This window comes from Impatiens glandulifera, chromosome 2 (assembly GCF_907164915.1).
Source record: "Impatiens glandulifera chromosome 2, dImpGla2.1, whole genome shotgun sequence".
Classification (NCBI taxonomy): domain Eukaryota; kingdom Viridiplantae; phylum Streptophyta; class Magnoliopsida; order Ericales; family Balsaminaceae; genus Impatiens; species Impatiens glandulifera.
In genome coordinates, this window is record NC_061863.1 from 3,714,715 (window position 1) to 3,740,054 (window position 25,340).

Here is a 25,340-nt window from a genome sequence, read left to right on the forward strand (position 1 = left end):
TAGTCGAATATGATATAAGATGCGTCTTTCGCTGAGCATAACTTTTAAAAAACTATTAATTATTAATTTTATATATATTGATATATATTGTGATAATTTTAATTATTTATATATATTATTCTTTTTAGAAAGGTAATAAGGCACTTATAATTATGACTCTAACATTGAATATTTGTTTATAGTGAGAATTGAAACAATTAACCTAAAACTATATAAGGTTATTATATTAATTTCTTATATTTTATTCTCAATCAATTAACTATTAGCTATTAGCTATGAACAATTTAATAATGTATATACATATTATATAATCGTTATATATATCTGTATGCCCTACTGACGGATTCCTATTTTTCAAGACTTCAATATCTAATTTATATTAATTACAAAAAAAGTTAAACATTTATCAACTTTATTCTATATTTCATTTTAAACAATTGGACATTTAAATGAAATTATTTCTTACTAATTTTCTATATTTTTTTTTTATTTTAAATATTTAAATGTTCAACTAATTAACAAATTGGTAATTAAAGAAATAGTTACATGAGTATTTCTATTTTTATTATGACGAAGGATATACTCATTAATCTAACATAACAAATCTTTAATTCATAATTTATTAATTATATATTAAATTGCTCAAAATCTTGAAATTATAGCCTCTATTGCTCACAATTTAAAAAATAAATATTAAATATTTTCCTTCGTAAATGAGAGAAGTATTTCTGATTTAGGAGATAGTTTGTCCCAAACAACTGCATTGTATTGTCCGTCTACTTTTCCGTCCAAGGCAGCAAAGTGGAGGCGGTATTTGATACCGTTCACCACTTGATACGTAGCGTTAATAACGCTACCGGACTCTAGTTTCGTCCCAGCTTGTTTGTTGTGCTCAGATATCGCGAACTTGGTCATTTCAATTGCTTTTGGACTATTAAAGGCGAGATACTTCCAGTCACCCACCAATGCCTTACGATTGAAAACATTTTCTGCGGAGATAATATTAAAAAGGAATAGAGAAAACACAAATACAGAGATGATAAGTTTATGGTAAGAAGCCATTGTAATTGCTTTGGTTTGTTGTACATAGAGATAGGTGTGATCCATATTTATAGTGGTTGGATGAAAAAATAAATTTTTATTATTTTAAGATTACATTAGTTATATTAATTAGTTAATGAAAATATTAATTAAAGGAAAAGTAAAATAATATTTAAATATATAATTCTTATTCAATGTATTTCTTATTAATGAAAAATATTAATTAAAGGAAAAAGTAAAATAATATATATTTTATTATTATAATATAGAGTGAATTTTAAATTTAGAAAACTATCAAGCAGGTCTCATATTTAATTTAAGGTTCAAAGGTTATGCTTTATTTAAAAATATTCTCTTAGTTACTTTTTTTTAAATGGTTGATATTATATTTTATTTTATTATATTATAATAAAGAGTGGATTTTAAATTTAGAAAACTATCAAGCAGGCCCCATATTTAATTTAAGGTTCAAAGGTTATATTTAAAATATTCTTTTAGTTTTTATCAAATATCATATATGGTTGATATTATATAATTTATTTTTAAGAAAAACAAGTTCATTGTTAATTATAATTTTTTTGGACGCATTTATTCATACCAATCTTAAATTAAAAACAAATATCTGGAAAAGGGGACAGAGAAATTAACTTAGGGGTGTTCAACCGGCCGGTTAACTGGTTAACCACTTAAACGGTTCCGGTTAATACCGGTTTTGGCTTTTATTTTACAAACTGATTAACCGGTCGTTAATGGTGTCGGTTTTACCGGTTCTAATTCTACCGGTTTTGGTCGGTCCTGACCGGTTAACCGGGTTTAACTAGGAACCGATAATTCAATTTTTTTTAAATTAAGTAATAAATTTATAAAATATTTTTTTTAAAATTATTGTTTGTACTTTCTTCATCCTTTTGTTGTCTCTATTATAATATATTATATTATTATTATTATTATAATATAAATATATTATATTATAATAATATATTTTATTGATATATTTAGGAATATGTTATAATATATAATTTTATTGTAATTATATAATATATTTTATAGCTATTCTGTTAGGTTTTATATGTTCTTTTGAGAAAATTCAAATCGGTAAATTAAAATTTATAACTTTGATTTTAGGTGTTTCCGTATTGGACGTGTTGGTGAGAAAGTTAAAACATAAAGTGAAGATTGAACTTTAAAAACATCACATTTTAATTTGCTTAACTATTTTGATTTTGTTAATTTATAATTCTTAAAAACAATTTTACATATTTTAATAAAATTATTTCAATTTATTTTTTATTTATTTTTGTAAAATTTTATATAGATTATAATGTTTTTTAAAAATTATTCTATAAAAATTATTTATAAAATAACTAATACAATTTATAAAATATAAAAATATATAATTAAATTATTATCGGTTTAACGGTTAAACCATTAGAAAAATTAGGAAACCGAAAACCGAACCGTTTAACCAGTAAAAAACCGATTAACCGGAACCGCTAGAACCGGTTAACCAATAAACCGTTAAAATGAAACCGGTTAACTATCGGTTCGGTTGAATTACCGGTTTTCCGATTTTTTTGCACAGCCCTAACTTAATTAGAATATAACTCTTAAATAAAGATATATTTAAAAATTAATTATTTTTCTCAAATGCTTATAAAATTTTTCTTTCTTCTTTCTCTCATATATATATATATATATATATATTTATGTATATATATATATATATATTTATGTATATATATATATTTATGTATATATTTATATTTATGTATTTTCTCTCTTCTTTTTTATTTTTTAATTTTTAATTTCTTTTTTTACTTTTTATATAATTTTATTTAACTGTCAAATACTTTATATATATATATATATATATATATATTAAATTAATTCTTTATACAAAATTATTATTATAATAATAATAATAAAACATAAATTGAAACATTTATATTTCTTAGTCTTTCTCTTTTAGACACAACCTTGTCGCATTATAATATTCACTTTATTTTTATTTATTATTTAAAATAATATATATAATATTATTTTTTAAATGATTAGTTATAATTTTTTTAAATAACACATGGTAAATAAAATATTAAAACAAAAATAAAAATATATGTATTAAAAAATTTACCACCTTAGATATAACTATGTGTAACTCAAAAAAAATCTTTTTCGAAAAAAACTCGAGATTCAAAAAATTTTAATCTCCGTTTGTGTGTTAAAAATCTTTTATAATAAAATATTATCTTAAAAGATTTATAAAAGTGTATCATGACTTTTGAAATTAATTACAATAATAAATAATTTTTAATTAAATTTCAAATATTTTAATTTTAAGAAATATATATTTGAATTAATTAAAAATAATTAATTTAAAATATTATTTATTTGATAAAGAGTCGCCAATTAATTTTCAATTAAAAAACAATAAAATTATACATATACAAACGTATTTTTTACAAGAGCCTCTTTTTGGTTCGTAGTTTGATGATACTCGGAAAAAGGCTTTCCCGATATTTCATCTATACCCGTTAAAAAGGTCTCTACTTTATAAAATATTGGTTTTTGAAAATTTGTTGTATAACGTTTTATTTTAACCAATAATTTTCAGATACTAGGCATGCACAAGTTTTTTCTAGTATTTAAAAACTGTGAAAACAATATTTAAATGCTTGTGCATGTAGTTGTTGACGATGATTGATGAGCAATATACCTGGATAATATCAGTTGAAGGCACTAAGATTTAAAAATAAATCCCAAACAAACTCTTATTAAAATAATTTTTGTGGTTTTCCCGAAAAAAAAAATTTGTGCAAATATTCTTACAAATATTTTCAACCTATTTTCTATTTTTTAGATTTTTAGAAAATGGATTAGGGTTTCAAAATTAAAAAATAATTTTGAAATATTAAAAATGGAACCAAACAGGCCTTAAGACCAATATTCTCGGTCCTAGTGCGATTTCATCGATCCTCGTGCAAGACCCCTTGGTCGAAGTGCGAGAACTATCGGTCGGAATGTTGAAGATCCTCGGTCGGATGCAGAAGTCGTCAATCCTAGGTGTAGGTAGCTCTCGGTCGGGTATAAGAGCTATGTTAGGGTGTTGAAGACCCTCGGTCGAACACGGAAGTCGTCGGTCCTAAGTGTAGACAACTCTCAGTCGGATGCGGGAGTCCTTGATCAGGTGCAGGAATCCTTGGTCCTAGGTTAGCCTTAAGCTAACATTCTTTAGTCCTTTGTAAGAAGAACACACGGTCTTGGATTAGCCTCAGACTAACTTTCTCCAGTCTTAAGTGTTAAGGATGCTCGATCATAGGTTAGCCTTAGGATAACTTTTACTAGTCCTAGGTGCAAAGAACTCCCAATCCTTGGCTAGAACTAGGCTATATTTCTCGATTCTCATGAAGATCAAATTGTAGTTTGATGTTTTCATTTAAGGCTTGGATCATCTGATCCAAGGGCATGGGAAGCTTATATGGTTCCCATGATCATTTATAATATCATTCCAATGTGTCATTCAATTAGGGGTGTTCCATTTAACCCAAACAATTTTGGTACAAAAATATGGGTTTTTGGTTTTTAAGTTTTAATGAAGCATAAGGGGTTTGTCAACACCTTCCTTATGCTTGAAGCTTCTTCAATGGAAAAAAAATTCAGGCTTGATTGAGGGCTTGAGAGTGGATCTCCTCACTTCGGTTTGCCTAGAGGATATTATTTATAGCCTCCCAAGGTTGATTCATCGATCTAGTGGGTCAGATTAAATCAAAAGACCATTAATGGTCTTAAGGCTGTTCTTCGGTCTGTTGCCAATATTGGCCGTGATGATGCTCCTACGCGTAGGGGAAATGATCACCAGAGTAGGGTGATCATTTCACCTTTTGAACAAAGTCAAAATGTGGAGAAATGATAAAGTTCTAAAGATGGAAGTTTCGGGCGAAAACAAACTAGGCAAAACGAGGAAGAAACCAAACTAGGCAAAACGACGTCGTTTCGGGCGAAAAATCAACACCTGACGCTCCGTTCGCGATATCTTGGCTTTCGAGCGTTCCGTTGCGTCTTGGGCTGACGATGTTGAAGCACCCATTTGCTGATTCAGTGTTGCGTGAAAGCGCTCTTCTTAAGTTGCAGCGGGCTACACAAATGACTTCTAGGCGTTGGATGAAAATTCAGCGCTTATCTGATAGCTGTGAAGTCTGCTGCACTGATTCCTCTTGGTTTCGGCTGTAGTAGATTCTGACTCTTTTTCAGCCTTAGAACGTGTTTGAAATTGATTTTTCCAATCCATTTTTGCTCCATTTTCAACCTACAAAATATTATTAATATATGTGACATTTTTTTTGCCTTTTTTTCATACTTTTAGGGTTTAATAATATATTTATTTGGGATAAAATGAATACAATATTAATCCTAAATTATTTATTTTAATTTCTTTGATTTTCTTAAAATTAATATGGGATAAATGAATACAATATTTATCCCAAATTATTTTATTTATTTATCTTGGTCATTGTCTTTAATTAAATAAGATTTAATTATCATAATAATTAACCTAATTAATAATAATGTGGCCTTGCTTTTAATTATTTTGAGTTTTTTTATCAAAATAATTATTTTAAAATTTATAACATAGTTAGGTAAAATTTTAATGTTTATCCCACTATAGACAATGTTTGAATTTTTTTTTTAATAAGGAATTATTTCTATTTCAATTTAAATAGAAGATAAACATAGGTATTAGTTAGTAAGTAATCTAAGATAACATATACAAAATGAAAATAAATAATTAATAATCTAGATATCAAATTATATAAAAATTTACAAAAATAAAACTCTCTATGGAAAAAATCAAATAACGATGCAATTTGTTGAGGGTTTTTTCAAGACAAACTCATGACAAACTTATTATTTGAGTCATGAACGATGAGTGTTAAAGTAGAACGTGTCAAACGAGCTAATTAGACTGTAAAAATATTTACAAATTATTATGAACGTCAATTAAAATTATCTTTAGTTCTAGAGAAACTAGAATGTTATTGTGTTTGGATTGATTATAATAAATTATTATTATTTAGTTTCGGAATTAATATTAATATATATTTTATCTTACTTTTTTTTACTATATTATATTTAATTAAAATTTTAAAATATTATTATTATTTAAGTCATAATTTTTTAAAATATAAAAAGCATTTAAGTATATTATAATACTAGTTACATCTATATTTAACTTTAAATAAATAGTGATATCTTTGAACTTGTTCACTATGAAACTTTAATCTAATTAAACATAGACATGGTTAGGATTGGGAAATAAACTAACCTAGATAAAGAAAATAAATTGGTGATAATTTTGAGAAGATAAAAAATAGTTTTAGTAAAATTAATTAAAATGTATTGATATATAATAATAAAATAATAAATAATAATTTAAAATAAAAAGTAATTTAATATTTTAAATAATAAATTGAATAATATAATTAATAAAAAGAGAGTGAAATTATGATATTTGAATATGTTAGATTATTTAAAAAATTAAACCGAAAAAAGCCATACACTATCCATAGTAACAGATTCATTTTTCTCAAAAGAAAGAATACATGTAGAATAACATTCACTAGCCAACACCCTAATTAATATTATAGATTTTAAGTTATATTCATGTTCTATCCACCATTCAAATATTTTTTCTTAAAATTGTTACTTTTTTATTTACATTTTCAAATTACTCGTTCCTCTAAATCCTTAATTAACCTTATAATTATCCATTTTCCACACTAAATTCACTAATTACTTTATTTTATAAATATAAATATATATAATTAAAATTAATAATACATATATTAAATAAAATATATTAAGTCAATATTAAAATAACATATATATTTTATTTTTATTTAATATTATAAATATAATATATATAATTAAAATTAAACATTATAAATTAAATAATTCAAATAAATATTATAAACTAAAATAATATACATTACCCACACCTTTAATATTATATATTAAAACAAAATATATTATATTATATAAATATTTAAATAACACATATATTTTATTTTTATAAAATTTTATAAATATAATATATATAATTGAAACTAAACATACTAAATTAAATAATTAAAATAAATATTATAAACTAAAATAAAATACATACATAAACCTTAAATAAAATAAAATAAATCACATAAATCTTTGAAGTATTTATAAAAATATCAATTTAAAAAATCTTAAAATAAAATAAATTACATAACTTTAAAATATTTCCTCTTTTATATAAAATATACGTCTTATTTTAACATTTATGTAATATAATATATTTTATTTTAATATATAATATTAAAATTTTATGTAATGTATTTTTATTTAATATTTATTTGAATTATTTAATTTAGAATGTTAATTTTAATTATATATATTATATTTATAAAATTAAGTAGAAATAAAATCTAGGTATTATTTTATTATTTATATAATGTATTTTATTTTAGTGTATAATATTCATTTAAATTATTTAATTTATAGTGTTTAATTTTAATTATATATATTTATATTTTTAGAATAAAGTAATTAGTGAATTAAGGGTTAAAGTCTTACCGATGTGTAATTAAAAAAATAATTAATGATTTAGAGAGAAACATATATGGTTTGGAAATTTAAATAAAAAGGTGGGTACTTTGAAAAAAATGATTTGAAAGTTGGGGTAGAACAAGAATTTTCAACATCGCGATTGGGCCAACTGTCCGCGTTCGTACATTAAAAGACATGTGTTATGCATGGGTCTGGCGCTGGTCATCGTGCATAAACGTTCGTATTCGACTCGGGTAAGTCGTGTTAGACTCTTAATCGTGTCGTGTTGTGTCGTGTCTCAATTTTATTCGTGTCGTATCGTGTCTTGATCCACTCAAAATATTATGATTCACGAACTCTTTCGTGTCGTGTTATTCGTATCGTGTTAACTCGTGTTAAATTCGTGTTTCGTGTTATTTGGACTATATTTTGTCATCGTGTCAACACAATCGTATATTGACACACTCATTAAATTATTTGTTTATATATATATATATATATATATATATATATTAAATTATATTGTTAGTAAAAAATATAAAATATGATTATTAATTTATTTTAACTTAAAAAATTTAAATTAATTTAATATGTTAAATGTGTTAAATTTATTTAAATGGTTATTTAATTGGTAAATATGTAAATATAAATTTTAACATATAGTTATATAAATAATAATTTGAATGTCAATTATTTAAAATATGTTTTCAAAACATACAAACAATTATTTAAATAAAATTAGTTAAATTTGTTGTTATAAAGTTATTAATTTATTTAAAAATATATATATTAAGTTAGTTAAATATGATAAATGTGAAATTTTATAATTTTTAAAATATTGGATAAGAATTTATACTTAATTATTTGATTAAGTATATCATATTTATTATTATATATAATTAAAAGTAATTTTGTATGATAAAATAAAATTTTTAAATTGATTTAATATTTTTCTAATTTGATATACAAATCAATTATTATTTCAAGCACGACATACTTTTTTATGAAAAAATTATTAGAGTGGATATATTATTAATTTTTTATTTAATATAATTAAAAATAATTTGAGATTTTTTAAGTTAAAATATATTTTTATAACTATTCACAATTGTATTTTTTGAATAAAAATTAATTTTATAAATTAAAATTTTATTTAATTAATAAAATTAATTTAATCTTTTTATTTTATAAAAAAAATTAGGTAAAATTTTTATTAACTTAGAAAAATTTTGGAGTGATTTAAATATTTTTATTTTTTTTTTAAGAAGAGATGTGGTAATTTGATAATGTTAATGTAAATGTAGGTAGTTTTTTAATAAGAAAATGGAAAAGATGGGTATAAATTATAGATATATATTATTATATTATTAAAATTTAAATTATTATCATATATTTATTATTTAATGTATTAACAACAAATGAAATTATTAATAATTAAAAAAATAATAAATAATTAATAAAAGTAATATAAAAGAGAATGGTTAATAGATCGCTCACATTTTTATTCATATAATTTTTTATTTTTTATTTTAATTTTAATTTATATTATTTAAGTTAATATTTTTAATATTGTATTTTAGTATGTTTAATTTTAATTATAAATATTACATTTATTAAATTAAATAATTTATTAATTGAATAAAAATGTAATAGATTTAGAGAATGGTAATGTAAGTAGTTTTGGTCATGTGACTAATTGTGTTTATGTCGTTCCGTGTATGTATTCGTGCTCGTGTCTATACTCGTGTTGTGTTTGTGTCGGCTCGTAACCGTGTTACGATCGTATAAATTCATAATCATCTCGTGTTTGTATCGTGTCAACCTAAGACCTGAGTGAAATAATATTGTATCGTGTCGTTCCGTATAAATATTGTGTTGGATCGTGTCGGTTTGTATTTATTCAACCCATTGCCCAACTCTCTAGCCTAAGCTCTGCACTCGGCACTTGGGATGGTTTCCCAAAATAACCTTGTTTGACGTTCACTTTCCCAAACTAACCTAGTTTGTTCATTCATTCCTAAACTATATTAAATATTAATATTAAATATATTTTATTTTTTACTTTATTTATTTTGTATGTCAGATTTTATTTAAATAAACTGACATTTAATTATTTTGGAACTAATATAATATTAGTTTCAAATTAATTATTTATTTTAGGTGAAAAAAATGTCTAAGCCAATCAATTTCAATAGTATATATTTTTTGAAAATAAAACTTAACACGGAAATAAATTAAAAAATAAGATTATAAAAACTATATATTTTGGGTTGTAAATATATATATATATAAATATATATATATATATATATATATATATATATATATATATATATATATATATATATATATATATATATATATATATATATATATATATATATATATATATATATATATATATATATATATATATATGGACGGACCCAGGATTTTGAACTGGGGTGGGCTTGAAAAAAATTTAGGGTGGACTTAAAATAATAACGATTTTTTTTTGAAAAAAACAAGTATATATAAGTAAAATTTTACCATTTTTTTAATAATTAGATAAAAAAACAATGAATTATATTGATTTTTTTTAAGATATTAAGGGTAATGTCATATTTCTACCATAAAAAAAAATAAAAAATTAAAAAATTAAAAAAAAAAAATTCTCGGGATGGACTTGAGACACCCGAACCCCTACATAGATTCGTCCCTATATATATATATTAATATATATTACTTTTCTAGTTAAATAAACCCAAACACCAGTCAGCTTTTCAATGCAAAATTTATCTAAATATTTGTTCTCAATTTTTCAAAATATTTAGTTATGAGATTGATAAATTATACAAAAATAAAAAATATAAGATCAATTTCTCTCTTATTACTTCATGCTGTTGATATGATCAGTACTTACGCTTATATTTATTTAAAAAAATAAAAGATCAATTGAATGTGAATATTAAATTAAAGATATTATATGACAAGAGACCTCATATGACAATGACATTAATTTGTTACAAAAACATTATTGGTTCAAATTGTAGTTATGCACTGTAGCCTTTGTTAAAGTTATTTACTGTATTAAAAAAGACCAATAAATACTCATACTTTGTTGTTATTTTTTTTTTTACTTTATGTTATATACGAATTTAATTTAAGTTTACCTATAAATGATTTTTATTTAAGAAATAAAATATTTTCAAATTAATTTAAATAAGGGTAACAACATTGATGATTAGTCTAAATGTTATAATTTAACATAGAATTATGTTAACTTAATTCAAACTTAAAATAAATAAATTATTTAATTGTAGCTTAACAAATATAATATTTATTTACTAATATAAACTGAAATAGTTTAAATACATAAAATTATGATAATTATCCTTAGATAAATAAAGATTAATAATTTAATATGAAATAAATTCACTTTATTATGTCATTATTTTAAATCATACTACTTACATTATAGTGATAATAAAAATGAAAATATAACTGAATGTTATTTACTTTGGTATTTTGAAAATATAATATATAAAAAGAAAGTAAAATCAATATTTCAAGATTGAGAAAATGGAGAATTCACTTAAACTGATATCCAAAAAAGAAAAAGAAAAAAGCATAATGAAAAAGTAAATGCTCTAAATTTTTTGAACTGATAATTAATGACATGAACACATTTATTCTAAAAAAAACTTGGTTTTGATGATTATATGAATAAAAAAAGAGTGGGTTATATTTATAGTTACTTTTTTGGATTTTTTTTTCTTATAATTTCAATAAAAAAAAATTATGAAATAAGAATTTATTTTGGAATATGTTAGTATGACTCAGAATAGATATAGACCCACTCTACCTTAAAACTATTTTTGAGTGATAATCAAAATTTTAATATTTAATATGTTGGGCATTATTTTTTTCACTTCACCTTGACCAAGTTAATTTCTAATCACAAATTAAAAATTATATATTAAAAGTATTTTTAAGTTATTTATATGATTTTTTTTTCTTAAATTGATTTACATATTATAACTTTTTACTTTATTCGAAGAATATTTTGTATATCATAATCTAGATTACAGTTATTTTAAATTTTATAATATAGAAACTACTTTTTGCATATTTATTTAAATTATTTTGAAATTAAGGTGTTTTGTTAATAGCACAATATATATATACTATTTTAATTTAAGAATTAAGAACTAATCTCAAAGTCATAACTTCCTATTTTAATTTAAATCCGTAAACTTTAATAAATCATCAATATAATAAGTTATGATAATTAGTTACGTTTCATTTGTCTCATTTCAATTTTTCTTTTAAATTTTTGTTTTTTATAAGAAAATTATTTGATATTTTGTAATATATATTATTAAAATATTATATTTTTAAATGTAATAAAAGTAAAGAAAATATATTTTAATTAATAAATTAAATAATTAGTTTTTTCATTCCTTTTTAAATTAACATAAGATCGTGTTATTCTTTTTTATTAATAATAATAATAAATTTAAAAACCTAAGAATAACCTACAAAATCCCAGATTAATTCTTGTGTAACAATGTATTGGTTTACTTCTAAACATCTTTTTCATCTGCTTTTCATTGTTTTCTATTTTATCTTTATGTTTGTTACATTGGGTTTGTTCATTTTAAGTAATTTGGTATTATTTTTAGTTTTTAAAATAGATTATTTAGATAAAAATACATTTAAAGCTTGTTTCGGTTATATTTTCTAAAATTTGTTATAGAAATATTTAGTTACTTTAGAAATATTTAAGTTTAATTATTAAAATGTTTTTTATTTATAATTTATTAAAAAAATTATTAATAAATTTATTGATTTCATTCCTAATCAAATAATACAACTTTTTTAAAATAATATAAATATAATAATAATAATAAATAATTTTAAAATTTGTCAAATAAATTATTTTTATTATTGTGTTTAATCACAAAAATAAAGCTTAACATAAAAAAAACAACAACTCCATTTGTAGAACAAAATCAGACAAAATAATAATAATAAATAAATAAATAATATTTTAATTAATGAAAGAATCATAATTAACTTTCTTTACCAACCCTAATTAATTAGAAATGTCTTTCAAAAACAAAACTCCAAACAGATTTAATTCATTTTCCTTCTTCTTCCCCATTTAGAGAGAGAGAAAGATGAGAAATCTGAACGTCGCATTATTTCTTCTATGTTCTGCAATTCTAATTACAAATCAAGAACATCAAATTAAGGCAGAATCTGATCAATTCATTAGAACAAAAGGAGTACAATTTATACTAAACGGAAACCCATTTTACGCAAATGGGTTCAATGCCTATTGGTTAATGTACACCGCCGCCGAACCATCTGAAAGAAACAAAGTCACCTCCGCTTTTTCCGACGCCGGAAAACATGGTCTCTCCATTGTCAGAACTTGGGCTTTCAACGACGGCAACGGTTACAGAGCCCTTCAAACCTCTCCCGGTGTTTACAATGAACAAGTTTTTCAGGTAATCAATTAAATCCAATTTTGATGATAAATAAGTAAAAATTAATAATTGATTAATGGGTTTTTGTTTATTTGAAAAAATATTTAAGGGTTTGGATTTTGCTGTATCTGAAGCTGGAAAATATGGTATGAAAGTTATACTATGTTTGGTTAATAATTATAAAGATTTTGGAGGAAGAAATCAGTATGTTGAATGGGGGAGAAGTAAAGGGGAAAAGATTGATTCTGAAGATGGATTTTATAGTAATGGTGTTGTTAAGGAGATGTTTAAGAATCATATTAAGGTTAATGTTTTTTATAATTTTTTATTAATATTTTTTCAATTTATTATTTTTATTGTGATTTAATGAGTTTTGAATGGTAGATGGTTGTGAATAGACGAAATACTATCACGGGAATTGTTTATAAAGATGATCCCAATATAATGGCTTGGGAACTTATTAATGAGCCACGATGTCCGTCCGATCAATCTGGATCTACTATTCAGGTAATGAAATGTTTCTTTTGACAATAGCTTGTTTGATATGTTTTTTTTTTAGGATTTTATTGAAAGATAAAACTTATTTTTGATCAAAATAAGTTATTTGAAATTTGTTTATTTGATAAATTATTAAAATCTTAAAAGTAAAGTTAGGATATTTTTATTGAAATTTTTTTATAGAAAAATGAAGGGATTTGATAATTAAGATAAAGAGAATTTAAAAAAAAAAAAAAAATCCAAGATTAAATTTTAAGGGCTGGTTTGGTATTGGGTTTCTTAAGATTTTTTTTATGAGGTTTAAAAAAAATTGTTTGATAAAAAAGGATTATTTTAAATTTGTGTATGATAAATTATTAAAATATTTTTTTATAATTTAAAATTTAAATTTAGTAAAAGTAAAGTTATGATATTTTGATATTTTAATTAATAAAATAAAAGTGATTTAATAATTAGAATTTTAGTAATATGTTATATTTATTTAAATATAAAATGCTCAATAAAAAAACTAAAATAACCTGTATCAAACTAGCTCTTACGTACAGATCATTTAAAAAATAAAAAAATAAAATGTCCTTAAAGTTACCTTTATAATTTTATCTTTCCAATAAAAAATATCAAATCCAGATAAAAAAGAAAGAGAGAATTAAATTGTGTGATTACAATAACATTGATTATAATTTGCTTGTTATTCTAATTTAGCTATATATTTTTAGTTGAAAATTATAAATTTATTTTAAATATTTGTTGAAATAATAGGAATTTGTAATTATTAAAGTAGTTAAAAATTTAAATCAAAGGAGTGTTACTTAATATATATATATATATATATATATATATATATATATATATATATATATATATATATATATATATATATATATATTAAATAGTCTATTTAATAAAAAAAATCGTTTGGACACTTTCCTACCTAGTATATTTGGTTAAATTTTCATTAAAAAGGGCAAAAGTTGAACTTGTTAGAAAAAAAAAATTTAAGGTTCAGATCACAACAATTCTCAACCTAAAAGAAAAAGGGGTAATTGTAAAAAGGTAAGTGCTATCACATATTATGTGTGCTTATTATTAAAATAACTGTTTTGTATAGTTGGTTGAAAAAATAGGTTATTATAAATTTATTTTTTAAGTTTAAAAATAACATATATATATATATATATATATATATATATATATATATATATATATATATATATATATATATATATATATATATATATATATATATATATATATATATATATAGTTAAGATTGGTATTGTTTTTAATTAGCAATTAATATATTTTATATACAGTCATGGATTAAAGAAATGGCTGCATATGTGAAATCCTTAGACAACAACCATATGGTAGATATTGGCATGGAAGGCTTCTATGGACCCTCACGATCTGAAAGGCAACAAAATAACCCTAATTTTCTAGTTGGAACCGATTTCATCGCCAATAATCAGATTCAAGATATTGATTTCGCTACGACTCACACATATCCCGATGCCTGGTAAGCCAACAAGTTTGAAGACTCATTAATCGTACAACTTCGGTCATTCAACTAATTATTTTTTTTTATTTTTTTAATGAAATTAGGTTTAAAGATTCGAGCAATGAAATACAAAACACATTCCTCAATAATTGGGTTAACAATCACCTTCAAGATGCCGAAAACATATTAAAAAAACCTCTCATGTTTGCGGAATTTGGGCAATCGAATAAATTATCGAGTTACAACATAGGTCAAAGAGACAAAATGTTTGAAACAATTTACTCCACGGTTTACATGTCTTCTATTAAAGGAGGAGCTGCGGCTGGCGGGTTATTCTGGCATTTATTGACAACCGGAATGGACAATCTTCGAGACGGGTATGAGATAATCCTTAGTGAAAACTCGACTACAAATAGTATAATAGCTTATCAGTCTAAAAAACTGAAGAAGGTTAGACATTTGTATGCCTGCAGTGAATGTTAAACAAAATGGTCCAAAGAAAGGATATTGAAATAAATTTATAACTTCTTGACCTAAGCATAATCATATTTATAAATATAATAATATAATGAATAAATGTGTGTTTAACATCTCTTCTTCAATCTTTAAAAGAATTCTTTGACAAATAAAAAATATTTATTATGTTTCTAGGTAGATTTACTTGATTCTATTTATCCGAGTATGGTTACTTAGTTATCGGAAATTTTAACATCGATATAGGATCACAACAAATATTGTCAAAACAACGATAAAAATAACATTTCAAGTCGTAGCCAGTTAATGTCTAAATTTCGCATGAATATACTGATTTCAATATCTCTCACAAGTTGGAGGACGGTAGGCCATGGAATTGATCATCAGAAATTTAATAAATTTAATAACCATATATTAGTATATACTTGTAAAGTAATATTTCATAATAGATAATATTTATAAAAGGATGAAAAAAAAAAGAATATAAGACTAAGCCCATTTAAACTTAAAGAAATGATTGAATAAAAAAATTTGGGAAACAGAATTTGAAAAGAAATGACATGACATAATCTATTCGTTAAAAAAATAATAAAAATTTTTTCTCTTCACTCTTTATCATTTTTTCAAGTGATGACACGTGAATCTCTCCCAAATTCCCTATTATATCACTCTCTTAAATTTAATATAATAAAATAAATCATTTATATTTTTGGGTGTTATATACTTTTTAATTAAAATTGACTTACAAAACATTTTGATGAACATTTTTTATTTAAGTATTTAAAATGGTTGACTCTTACTACGAAATCCTTGACAATAATGTTTTTAAATTTAAGTAATATTTTCCGACATATAAAATAAATAACAAGAAAACTACACATGAAGAAGACATTGGACGAACTAGAAAGAGGATTGATAAACTCAACAAAAATTTGAGCGAAAGCAAGTTTGCCTGCCACGTTGCCCCCACGTCCCGAAAAGCTCATTTCGGGTCCCAAAACGTTCATTTCAGGACCTATTTTTTTGTCCCGAAATGACCGTTTCGGGACATGTTTAATTTCTCTCTCCTACCCACCTGTATTTCAGGACATTTTAAAAATTTTCTTTCTCCTATCCACATGGCATGCCACGTCGATTCACGGAGTTGCTTTCTTTACAATTTTTATTGAATTTATCATTTTTCAACTAGAAAAGAGGAAATAAACTCAATGAAAAATTCAACGAAAACAAATCCACGAATCCGACGTGGCCTGCCACGTTGCCTCCACGTTTTGAAACGGTCATTTTGGGACCTGAAATTTCCGTTTCAGGACCCAAAATGACCTTTCGTGACATTTTTTATTTTCTCTCTACTACCCACGTGCGTTTTGGGACCCGAATTGAGCGTTTTGAGACATTTTTAATTTTCTCTTTTCTACTCACATGTATTTCAAGACATTTTAAAAAAAATTCTCTCCTACTCACATGGAATGCCACGTCGATATTATCATTTTTTTTTCGTTGAGTTTATCATTTTTTTTTCAAGGCAATATTTACCAACATCACATAGATATCTCAATTTTTTCGTACTTTTGGCCATACAGACTAATTCGAGCCACAAAAACTCTAAGAAGGCTTATAGAGAATACATTTGTGTGTTATTCATTTTGAGAAACTCATACTTAATGGGCATCCACTTTTAAACCTTGAAAATAGTGTCCAATTTTCGATACTCAAATCCGAATCCATCACCTCCCATCCGTCGCGGGTATAATCATAAAAATAAATATTTACAATGGAAGTCCTGATTATAAAGTTTACATGTTTTCTTGTCCCTTCAAACTATAATCTAGTTTTAGAGTGTTTCCACTTTGCAATTCTCAAGTCTCAACCATCAAAACATACTCATTGGACAATTTTAACAATACAAACTTTAACATTTAAATAAATAAAAAAAGGTTAAATCTTTTATATGGGTGAATGGAATGAAATACTAACTTGTAGGTTGTAATCAAACGGAGGAGGAAGACAATCATCATTGCCTTAGCCATATTCATTCCCAAACATGTTCTTCCTCCTGCTCCAAATGCCAAGAAACCAATGGCGGAGCTATGCAGCGGGAGGTGGGCTATAGCCCAGGGTAAGTTTCTAAAATTATTTATATAGCCAAGAACTTCACCATCCATGTCATTGCACTAGCAGTTGTATCCTGTCATGAATCAACATCCAACAGTAAAAGCATGATCACGTTATCTTCTTGAAGATTGATAGTTAAAAGCAGATATTGTAATGGTTAGAAAATTCAATTCAATAAAACAATTTCAGACCTGCAATGATCATAGTCAAGATATTATCCTTGATCTGAGCATCAGTTAGAGATGGTGTGTTGGGATCATGATTGCTCATGATGATGATCATCATCATCATCTGTTTCTAAGCAAAACCTCCTTTCTGCAATCTTCTTCTCCAACAGGTTCATGATTCTTTTCCTTGCCTAATTCAATCATGTTCTTAGTTTTTTTGTTTCAAAAATCATAAATAGATTATTGGGTTTTTCTACCTGCAGGCCTTTGTGAAATTTAGTCCAAGGTAGATTAATTAAAGAGAAGGCAAACATGGCTCCACATACAAGATCAACATCTTTATGCATTGCTTTAAGAGTTATCTGGATCACAACTAAAATCCATTAAAAAAACTGAAATTTGAAATCAAGTCAAATCTCTGTTCATCCTGAATTTTGGGAACTATACTGATTTTCTAGTGTTTTGTAAAGTACGATTACTGTGCCTCTGTTCTCCCATGAACGAAGTGAATGAACAATCAGATCATCAAACTGTTCGACGAAATGTCTCAAAGAACTCGCGGAGAAAAAACTCAACAAACGGTTGCGAATCAATCTGTGATTCTCTACACAAACGCAAAGAACATTTTGATGCCCAACCAAATCAGCTATGGAGTATATATATGTATCTCCTTCGCCGATTCTGTGCTTGCTACAAATACATGCGTTTCCCCAAATATTTTGGTCACCTCCCATATCTAACCTTTCAATCTCCTACTAATCTTAATCTTTAAGCTGAAAGATGAATTCAGAAATTATAAGTATTACACTAATACGGATAATAATATCATATAGTTTAATATAGTTTAATGTAAAATATTTTTAAGTATTTAAAATATTTTCTTAATTTATTTAAATTATGTCTATATATAAATAATATTTATAAAATACTTATTAGTCCTAAATATTTAAATTTTGATATGTTTATTAATAAAATTTGATAATGAAAGTAAATAACTTTAACAAAGGGTACAAGCATAGGGAAATTGGACGAAATGACCATGAAGATAGGGTCATTTGCCTCCGTGGTCACCCAATATTTAAAATTAATCTGGTGACCACTTTATTTTTTTTAGACGAAATTACCCTTTTCGCGTAACGCGAAGAGAGTTCGCGTTTCGCGAAGTGAAACAGTGTGAATATATATACTCAAATTTTTTCACTTCCCTCATTTCGTTTCTCTCTCTTCTATCTCTATTCTTGTTCGTCGGCGGCGGCGAAAACTTCGGCGACGACAACTACGGGGACAACGGCTATGACCTGAATCTACAAAGATAAGAAAACCTCATCCCTGAATCGATGTTTATAATACAGATTTATGTTCTTATTTCTATATCTTCATTTCAAACCCTAATCATAACCCAAATCGATTTATGTTCATTTTTCCAGTATCTCCATCTAAAACCCTAAATGAATTTATGTTCTTATTGTCTATTATCTTCATTTCAAACGATTTATGTTTTTCTTAATGAAACTCTAACCCTAAATCAATTAAATCTATTCATATTGGTTCATATTGGTTCATATTTGTTAATATTGATTAATATTGGTTCATTATTTTCTTCATCTTATTGTTCTTATGTCGATGATGATATTTGCAGATCATATGGGTTTTGTTTCGCGAAGGGCTTCTTGTTACGTGAAGGGCTTCTCGTTTCGCGAAGGGTTTCCCTTTATGCATTCATAGAGTATGTGCACACAAGAGACATGAAAGGTTTGTCTGTAATTTGTATAGATCGATGTTATATTTTATATATGTGTGTTTATTTCTTTTCCTGACTCCTAGCCCTACATGTGTTTCTTATAGCTGCATATAAACAAGCTGATGGAACAAAGATTGATAACAGAAGAGTGCTTGTCGATGTTGAACGAGGTAGAATAGTTCCAAACTGGAAACCTCGTCGACTTGGTGGGGGTCTAGGAACAACCAGGATTGGAGGTGAAGATGTAAATCAAAAACAATTGGGGAGGTAATTGATTATGATGCCTTTTTACTTTCACAAGCCTCTTTAGAAACTCTATGTGAATTTTTTCCTTATATGTTTCCTTCTCAATTTATTTTCTGAACAACTTGAGTTAAATTTTGAAGAGGAAAGAATGCAATGATGGTTGTATATCTAATAGAGCTTGCATCCACTACCTATAACAAGTAAACAATAGGAGATCTTTTAATCTGCATAATTTTTATAATTTTCTTCACTTTCATTTCCCCATCATGTGTAGGGAAAAACCCCGTGAAAAGGGAAGAGATAGAGAGGGTGATAGGGAGAAATCTCGTGAGCGATCTTATGAGAAGCCAAAGGATCGTGATGAACCGGAGGATGAAGTGGAGGGATTGTATGAACATGAATGTCGTCGACGACACCATAGGCACTACGAAGAAGACTATGAAAAATCAGACAATCATAATAATGGGCGTGGTGGTGCGTGATATGAACAACTAGAACAAATTGACGAGGACAAAGAAAAGATTAGGTGAATGATGAGGTGAATGAGAACAATTCTTCATTTCAATAATAGACTACCACCAATATCCAAAGAAAATATATATCTTGTTATTTGTTCAAATAATAACTAGACTGGTCCTCAATTTTTTATTTTTTTATAGCTATATATATGATAACTCTCTAGTCTAGTTTGAAACTTCTTGGTGAGTATGAATGATAAAAACATTCCATTTTGGTGAGTTTTGTCTTAAATTTCAATCCCAAATTGTAAATAACAAAAATATGTTTATCATTTGATTTCTTGAGGTGATAGGATGAAAGTACAATATTACATTAATAATTAGAAAAGTTTCATATATATATATGATTATAAAAATAAAACTGACAAAAGAAATGAAGCTTCCTTCTAATTAGAGAATCTGAGGAAATGAAACTCATTTTAATTTCCATTAGGATTAAGTTTAATAATGCAAATTGGATTAAAGTCCCTTAATATGAAGGGAAGTTTATCCAAGTCCAATCTCAATTTCTTTGTCTCCCCCCTTTCAAAATGCAATTCTACAAACAAACCCTTTAACATATAATTATAGAACACCTAAATGAAAACAACTCAATTGTATTGACTATTGAGAAAACCCTTCATCTATAACGTCGACACTTAGCCGGTTTTCGTCTTGCTGTAAGTACTTCTTTACTGAATTCAGACCCATTTCTTTCAATATCTTCGCCCAAGATTGGATTCGTGAAGCCCTTCGCGAAACGTGAAGTCCTTTGGGAAACGTGAAGCCCTTCGCAAAACGAGAATCCCTTCGCGAAACGAGAAGTCCTTCACGTAACGAAAAGTCCTTCGCGAAACAGAACCTATATGATCTGCAAATATCATCATCGACATAAGAACAATAAGATGAACAAAAAAATTAACCAATATGAACCAGTATGAACCAGTATGAACCAATATGAACCAATATTAACAGATTTAATTGATTTAGGGTTAGGGTTTGATTAAGAATAACATAAATCGTTTGAAATGAAGATAATAGACAATAAGAACATAAATTGATTTAGGGTTTTCAGATGGAGATATTGGAAACATGAACATAAATCGATTTGGGTTAGGGTTAGAGTTTGAAATGGAGATATGGAAATAAGAACATAAATCTGTATTATAAACATCGATTCAGAGTTAAGGTTTTCTTATCTTTGTAGATTCAGGGCATAGCCGAAGTCGCCGTCGTCGAAGTTTTCGCCGCTGCCAACGAACAAGAATAGAGAGAGAAGAGAGAGAAACGAAATGAAGAAATGAAAAAATTTGAGTATTTATATTAAACTTAATTCACTTCGCGTTTCGCGAAGTCCCTTCGCGTTACGCGAAAAGGGTAATTTCGTCTAAAAAAATAAAGTGATCACCAGATCAATTTTATTATTGGGTGACCACAGATGCAAATGCCCCATCTTTAGGGTCATTTCGTCCAATTTCCCCAAACATAATTACAATTTGAACCCATTTATTTTTATTTTTAATAAATGTCATTTTCATGCCAAAATAATTATCTTTATTTTAATATATCTTTCACACTGAATTGACCTTTTATTTTTTTAAAGTAAATACATGCCAAAGTGATGATTTTAACCGTCAACTAATAATTAGAGATTTTGAAGAAAAAAAACATTTAGAAGTGTATCTTAAAGTAAAAATTGAATCAATTATAATCTTAATTATAAAATCATTTCCAAATAAAAACTTTTTTAGTATCACTTATAGATATTCAGCGTTCTTAAAGTTCTGATGAGAAGCGAAACCCCAGCATTTCAAAAAAAAAATATAAATTGTTAGTGTCTGAGTTAATTTAGTACGGGTATTCTCTAATTACTAATTATTCTAATTTCTAAGCTTCTTAGAAATACAATATTTACTATTTATGAAATATTATTTTAGAAATATACTTCAAGTATTATTTATTTTAATTTCTAATGATTATTTCATGCACTGAAATTTATTACCATCTCTGTACAACTTGTGAGCTTATATATATCTATACTAGATTTAAACATTAAATTTGTGTAAATCTAAATTTTTTTTGTCATATTTTATTATTGGATTGAATGAATAACCTGCATGAATTGGATTTCTCAAGGTTATTTATGTTTTTTTTTTTTGTTAAAAGCATACTAACTTTTTAAATTTAAAAAATAATATTCACAAGAACCTGATAAATTTAACTTTCTATCTTTTTCTTTTTTTTGCTAGAAAACATAAAATTGTTGATTATATTTTCATATATATTATGAGATATATCATTAAGATTATGCTGGTAAAAAAGTTTAAATTATTTCTCAATATCTTTTCTTTGGACCATTGTTTAAGAATCAATGGAGGCATACATATTTGTAATCTTCTTTAGTTTAGCCGACTCCTCAGCTATTAAAATATTTGTTGAAGTTTTCTCGCTTAGAATTATTGCATTCCCATCTCGAAAAGAGTCTAACCCGGTTGTCAATAAATGCCAGAATAGAGCGCCAGATACAGCTCCTCTTCTAACCGCAGACAAATAAACTGCCGAGTAAATTGTTTTGAACATATTGTCTCTTTGAACTATGTTGAAACCGGGGTCCTTACTATTTTTCTGAAATTCCGTAAATATGAGTGGTTTTCTTATTATGTTTTGTGCATCTTGGACATGATTGTTGATCCAGTCATTGAGGAATGCGTCTTCTTTTACTTCGCTCGAGCCTCCAATCCTAATTTCATCAACAAATTATAATTTTGAAAAAAATTTCGTTACTTAGTAGTGAAATATAAATTTTAGGATTAGTGAGTCTCGAAACTTATTGGCTTACCATTTATCAGGATACATGTGAATTGTAGCGAAATCAATGTCGCGAATCAGATTATTCTCGATGAAATCGGTACCAACTTGAAAAGTAGGGTTATTTTGTTGCCTTCCAGCATGTGAGGGTCCATAGAAACCTTCCATGCCAACAGCTACCATATGGTTGTTGTCTATGGATTTCACATATGCAGCCATTTCTTTAATCCATGACTGTACAAAAATATACAATATTATTTAATTGTCAATTAAAAACATTACCAATTACTTTTTTTTTTAAATATTATATTTCTAAATTAAGGACAGGTTAGAAATATCCTGTTTGAAGAGAATGCATTAACTTAGGCCATGAAAAGTTGGCGTTATTATAACCCAATATCTAATTTTAGATTTCATCATTCTAATTCTAATTCTAATTCTAATTCTAATTCTAATTCTAATTCTAATTCTAATTCTAATTCTAATTCTAATTCTAATTCTAATTCTAATTCTAATTCTAATTCTAATTCTAATTCTAATTCTAATTCTAATTCTAATTCTAATTCTAATATAGAGTACGTTTTACTCACTTACTTATTTTTCAAAAAACTATATCCAAAAAGTTTTAAAAAATAAAATAAAATCTACATGATGTAAATAACCACAACCAACAAACCCTAATATAACCAAATAAGTTAGACGTGGGCAAGTTAATCAAATCATCAAACCGTTCAAATTGTGATTCCAAATTTTTTACAAACTGAATGTATAAAATTTTTAAAAAGTGTACGTACCTGAACGGTAGCTCCAGATTTATCGGTATAACATCTAGGCTCGTTAATAAGTTCCCACCCCATTATGGTAGGATCATTTTTATAAATAATTCCCGTGATTGTATTTCGTCTATTAAGCACTCTCTACACAGAAACAATACAACTTAAATTGATGGCCCGGGTTTAATACCGTGGTGGGCGAGTAACTCAACTTTTAATTAGTAAATTAGGAATTAAGAAAATTATTAAATCACCATGACATGATTCTTGTACATCTCCTTGACAACAGCATTAGTATAGAAACCATCTTCAGTTCGAATCCTCTGCCCTTTACTCCTGCCCCATTCAACATATTGTATTTTCCCTCCAAAATCTTTAAAATTGTTACTCAAACATAGTAAAACCTTCATCCCATACTTTCTAGCTTCAGATAAAGCAAAATCCAACCCCTAACAAACAAACCAAAAAAAATCCATTAATCATTTATACTAAATTTTTTTGAAAAAGTAAAAAAAAAAAAATAAATAAAAAATTTACCTGAAAAACGGGTTCATTGTAAATACCGGGAGAGCTCTGAAGGGTTCTGTTTCCGGGGCCGTCGTTGAAAGCCATAGTTCTGACAATGGAGAGACCATGTTTTTCGGCGTCGGAAAAGGCGGCGGTGACTTTGTATCTTTCAGATGGATCGGTGCCGATGTACATTAACCAATATGCATTGAACCCATTTGCATAAAATGGTTTTCCATTTTGTATAAATTGTACTCCTCTTGTCCTAATGAATTGATCAGATGATCCAACCTTGCTAATTTCTGCCCTAATCTGATTATTTATTATCAGAATTATGGAAAACACTAGTAATAATAATAAGGCCTTACAATTTCTCATCTTTCTTTTTCTTGTTCTCTTTCTCTCAATTGAGGGTTTAAGGAATTATGATACTAATTAACTGTCAAAGTATTATTATTAAATAGGATTACTTTTTGATTTAGTATTATTGGATTGAGTGAATCTTTTTAATAAATTTTATTTTTAAAATATTGTAGTAATCCAAGATTCAGATTATTATTTTATTTATTAAAAAAATATTAAATAGATTGTTAAAATTTTAAAAAGAGAAAAAAAATAAGTAATTAAAATTTAAACATCTAAGGTGATTAATATAAACAATATAATAAAAAATATTGTAGTAATCCAAGATTCAGATTATTATTTTATTTATTAAAAAATATTAAATAGATTGTTAAAATTTTAAAAAGAGAAAAAAAAGAAGTAATTAAAATTTAAACATCTAAGGTGATTAATAAAAACAATATAATAAAAAATATAATTTTAAAATATTGTAGTAATCCAAGATTCAGATTATTATTTTATTTATTAAAAAATTTTAAATATATTATTAAAATTTTAAAAAGAGAAAAAAGAAGTAATTAAAAAT

At 25.5% G+C, this 25,340-nt stretch overlaps 3 protein-coding genes and 1 pseudogene across 3 annotated transcripts; 1 reads left to right on the forward strand and 3 right to left on the reverse strand.

Annotated features, from left to right (window-relative positions):
* Positions 1 to 693: 693 nt before the first annotated feature.
* On the reverse strand, positions 694 to 1,062 carry LOC124924163 (cysteine proteinase inhibitor 1-like). The gene has a single exon (XM_047464238.1). The coding sequence runs from the start codon at positions 1,060 to 1,062 to the stop codon at positions 694 to 696; it is 369 nt and encodes a 122-aa protein (XP_047320194.1).
* Positions 1,063 to 12,776: 11,714 nt separating this feature from the next.
* Positions 12,777 to 15,567, forward strand: LOC124924164 (mannan endo-1,4-beta-mannosidase 7-like). Its single transcript, XM_047464239.1, has 5 exons — positions 12,777 to 13,109; positions 13,198 to 13,392; positions 13,473 to 13,595; positions 14,900 to 15,102; positions 15,189 to 15,567. Exons 1-5 carry the CDS (start codon positions 12,777 to 12,779, stop codon positions 15,565 to 15,567), a joined length of 1,233 nt encoding a protein of 410 aa, XP_047320195.1.
* A 1,632-nt stretch (positions 15,568 to 17,199) lies between these two features.
* Positions 17,200 to 18,881, reverse strand: LOC124924165 (annotated as a pseudogene).
* Positions 18,882 to 22,671: 3,790 nt separating this feature from the next.
* On the reverse strand, positions 22,672 to 24,790 carry LOC124924166 (mannan endo-1,4-beta-mannosidase 7-like). Its single transcript, XM_047464241.1, has 5 exons — positions 24,443 to 24,790; positions 24,160 to 24,354; positions 23,927 to 24,049; positions 23,164 to 23,366; positions 22,672 to 23,064 (listed from the first exon to the last, which is right to left on the reverse strand). The coding sequence occupies exons 1-5, from the start codon at positions 24,788 to 24,790 to the stop codon at positions 22,686 to 22,688; spliced, it is 1,248 nt and encodes a 415-aa protein (XP_047320197.1). The 3' UTR covers positions 22,672 to 22,685.
* Positions 24,791 to 25,340: the final 550 nt, after the last annotated feature.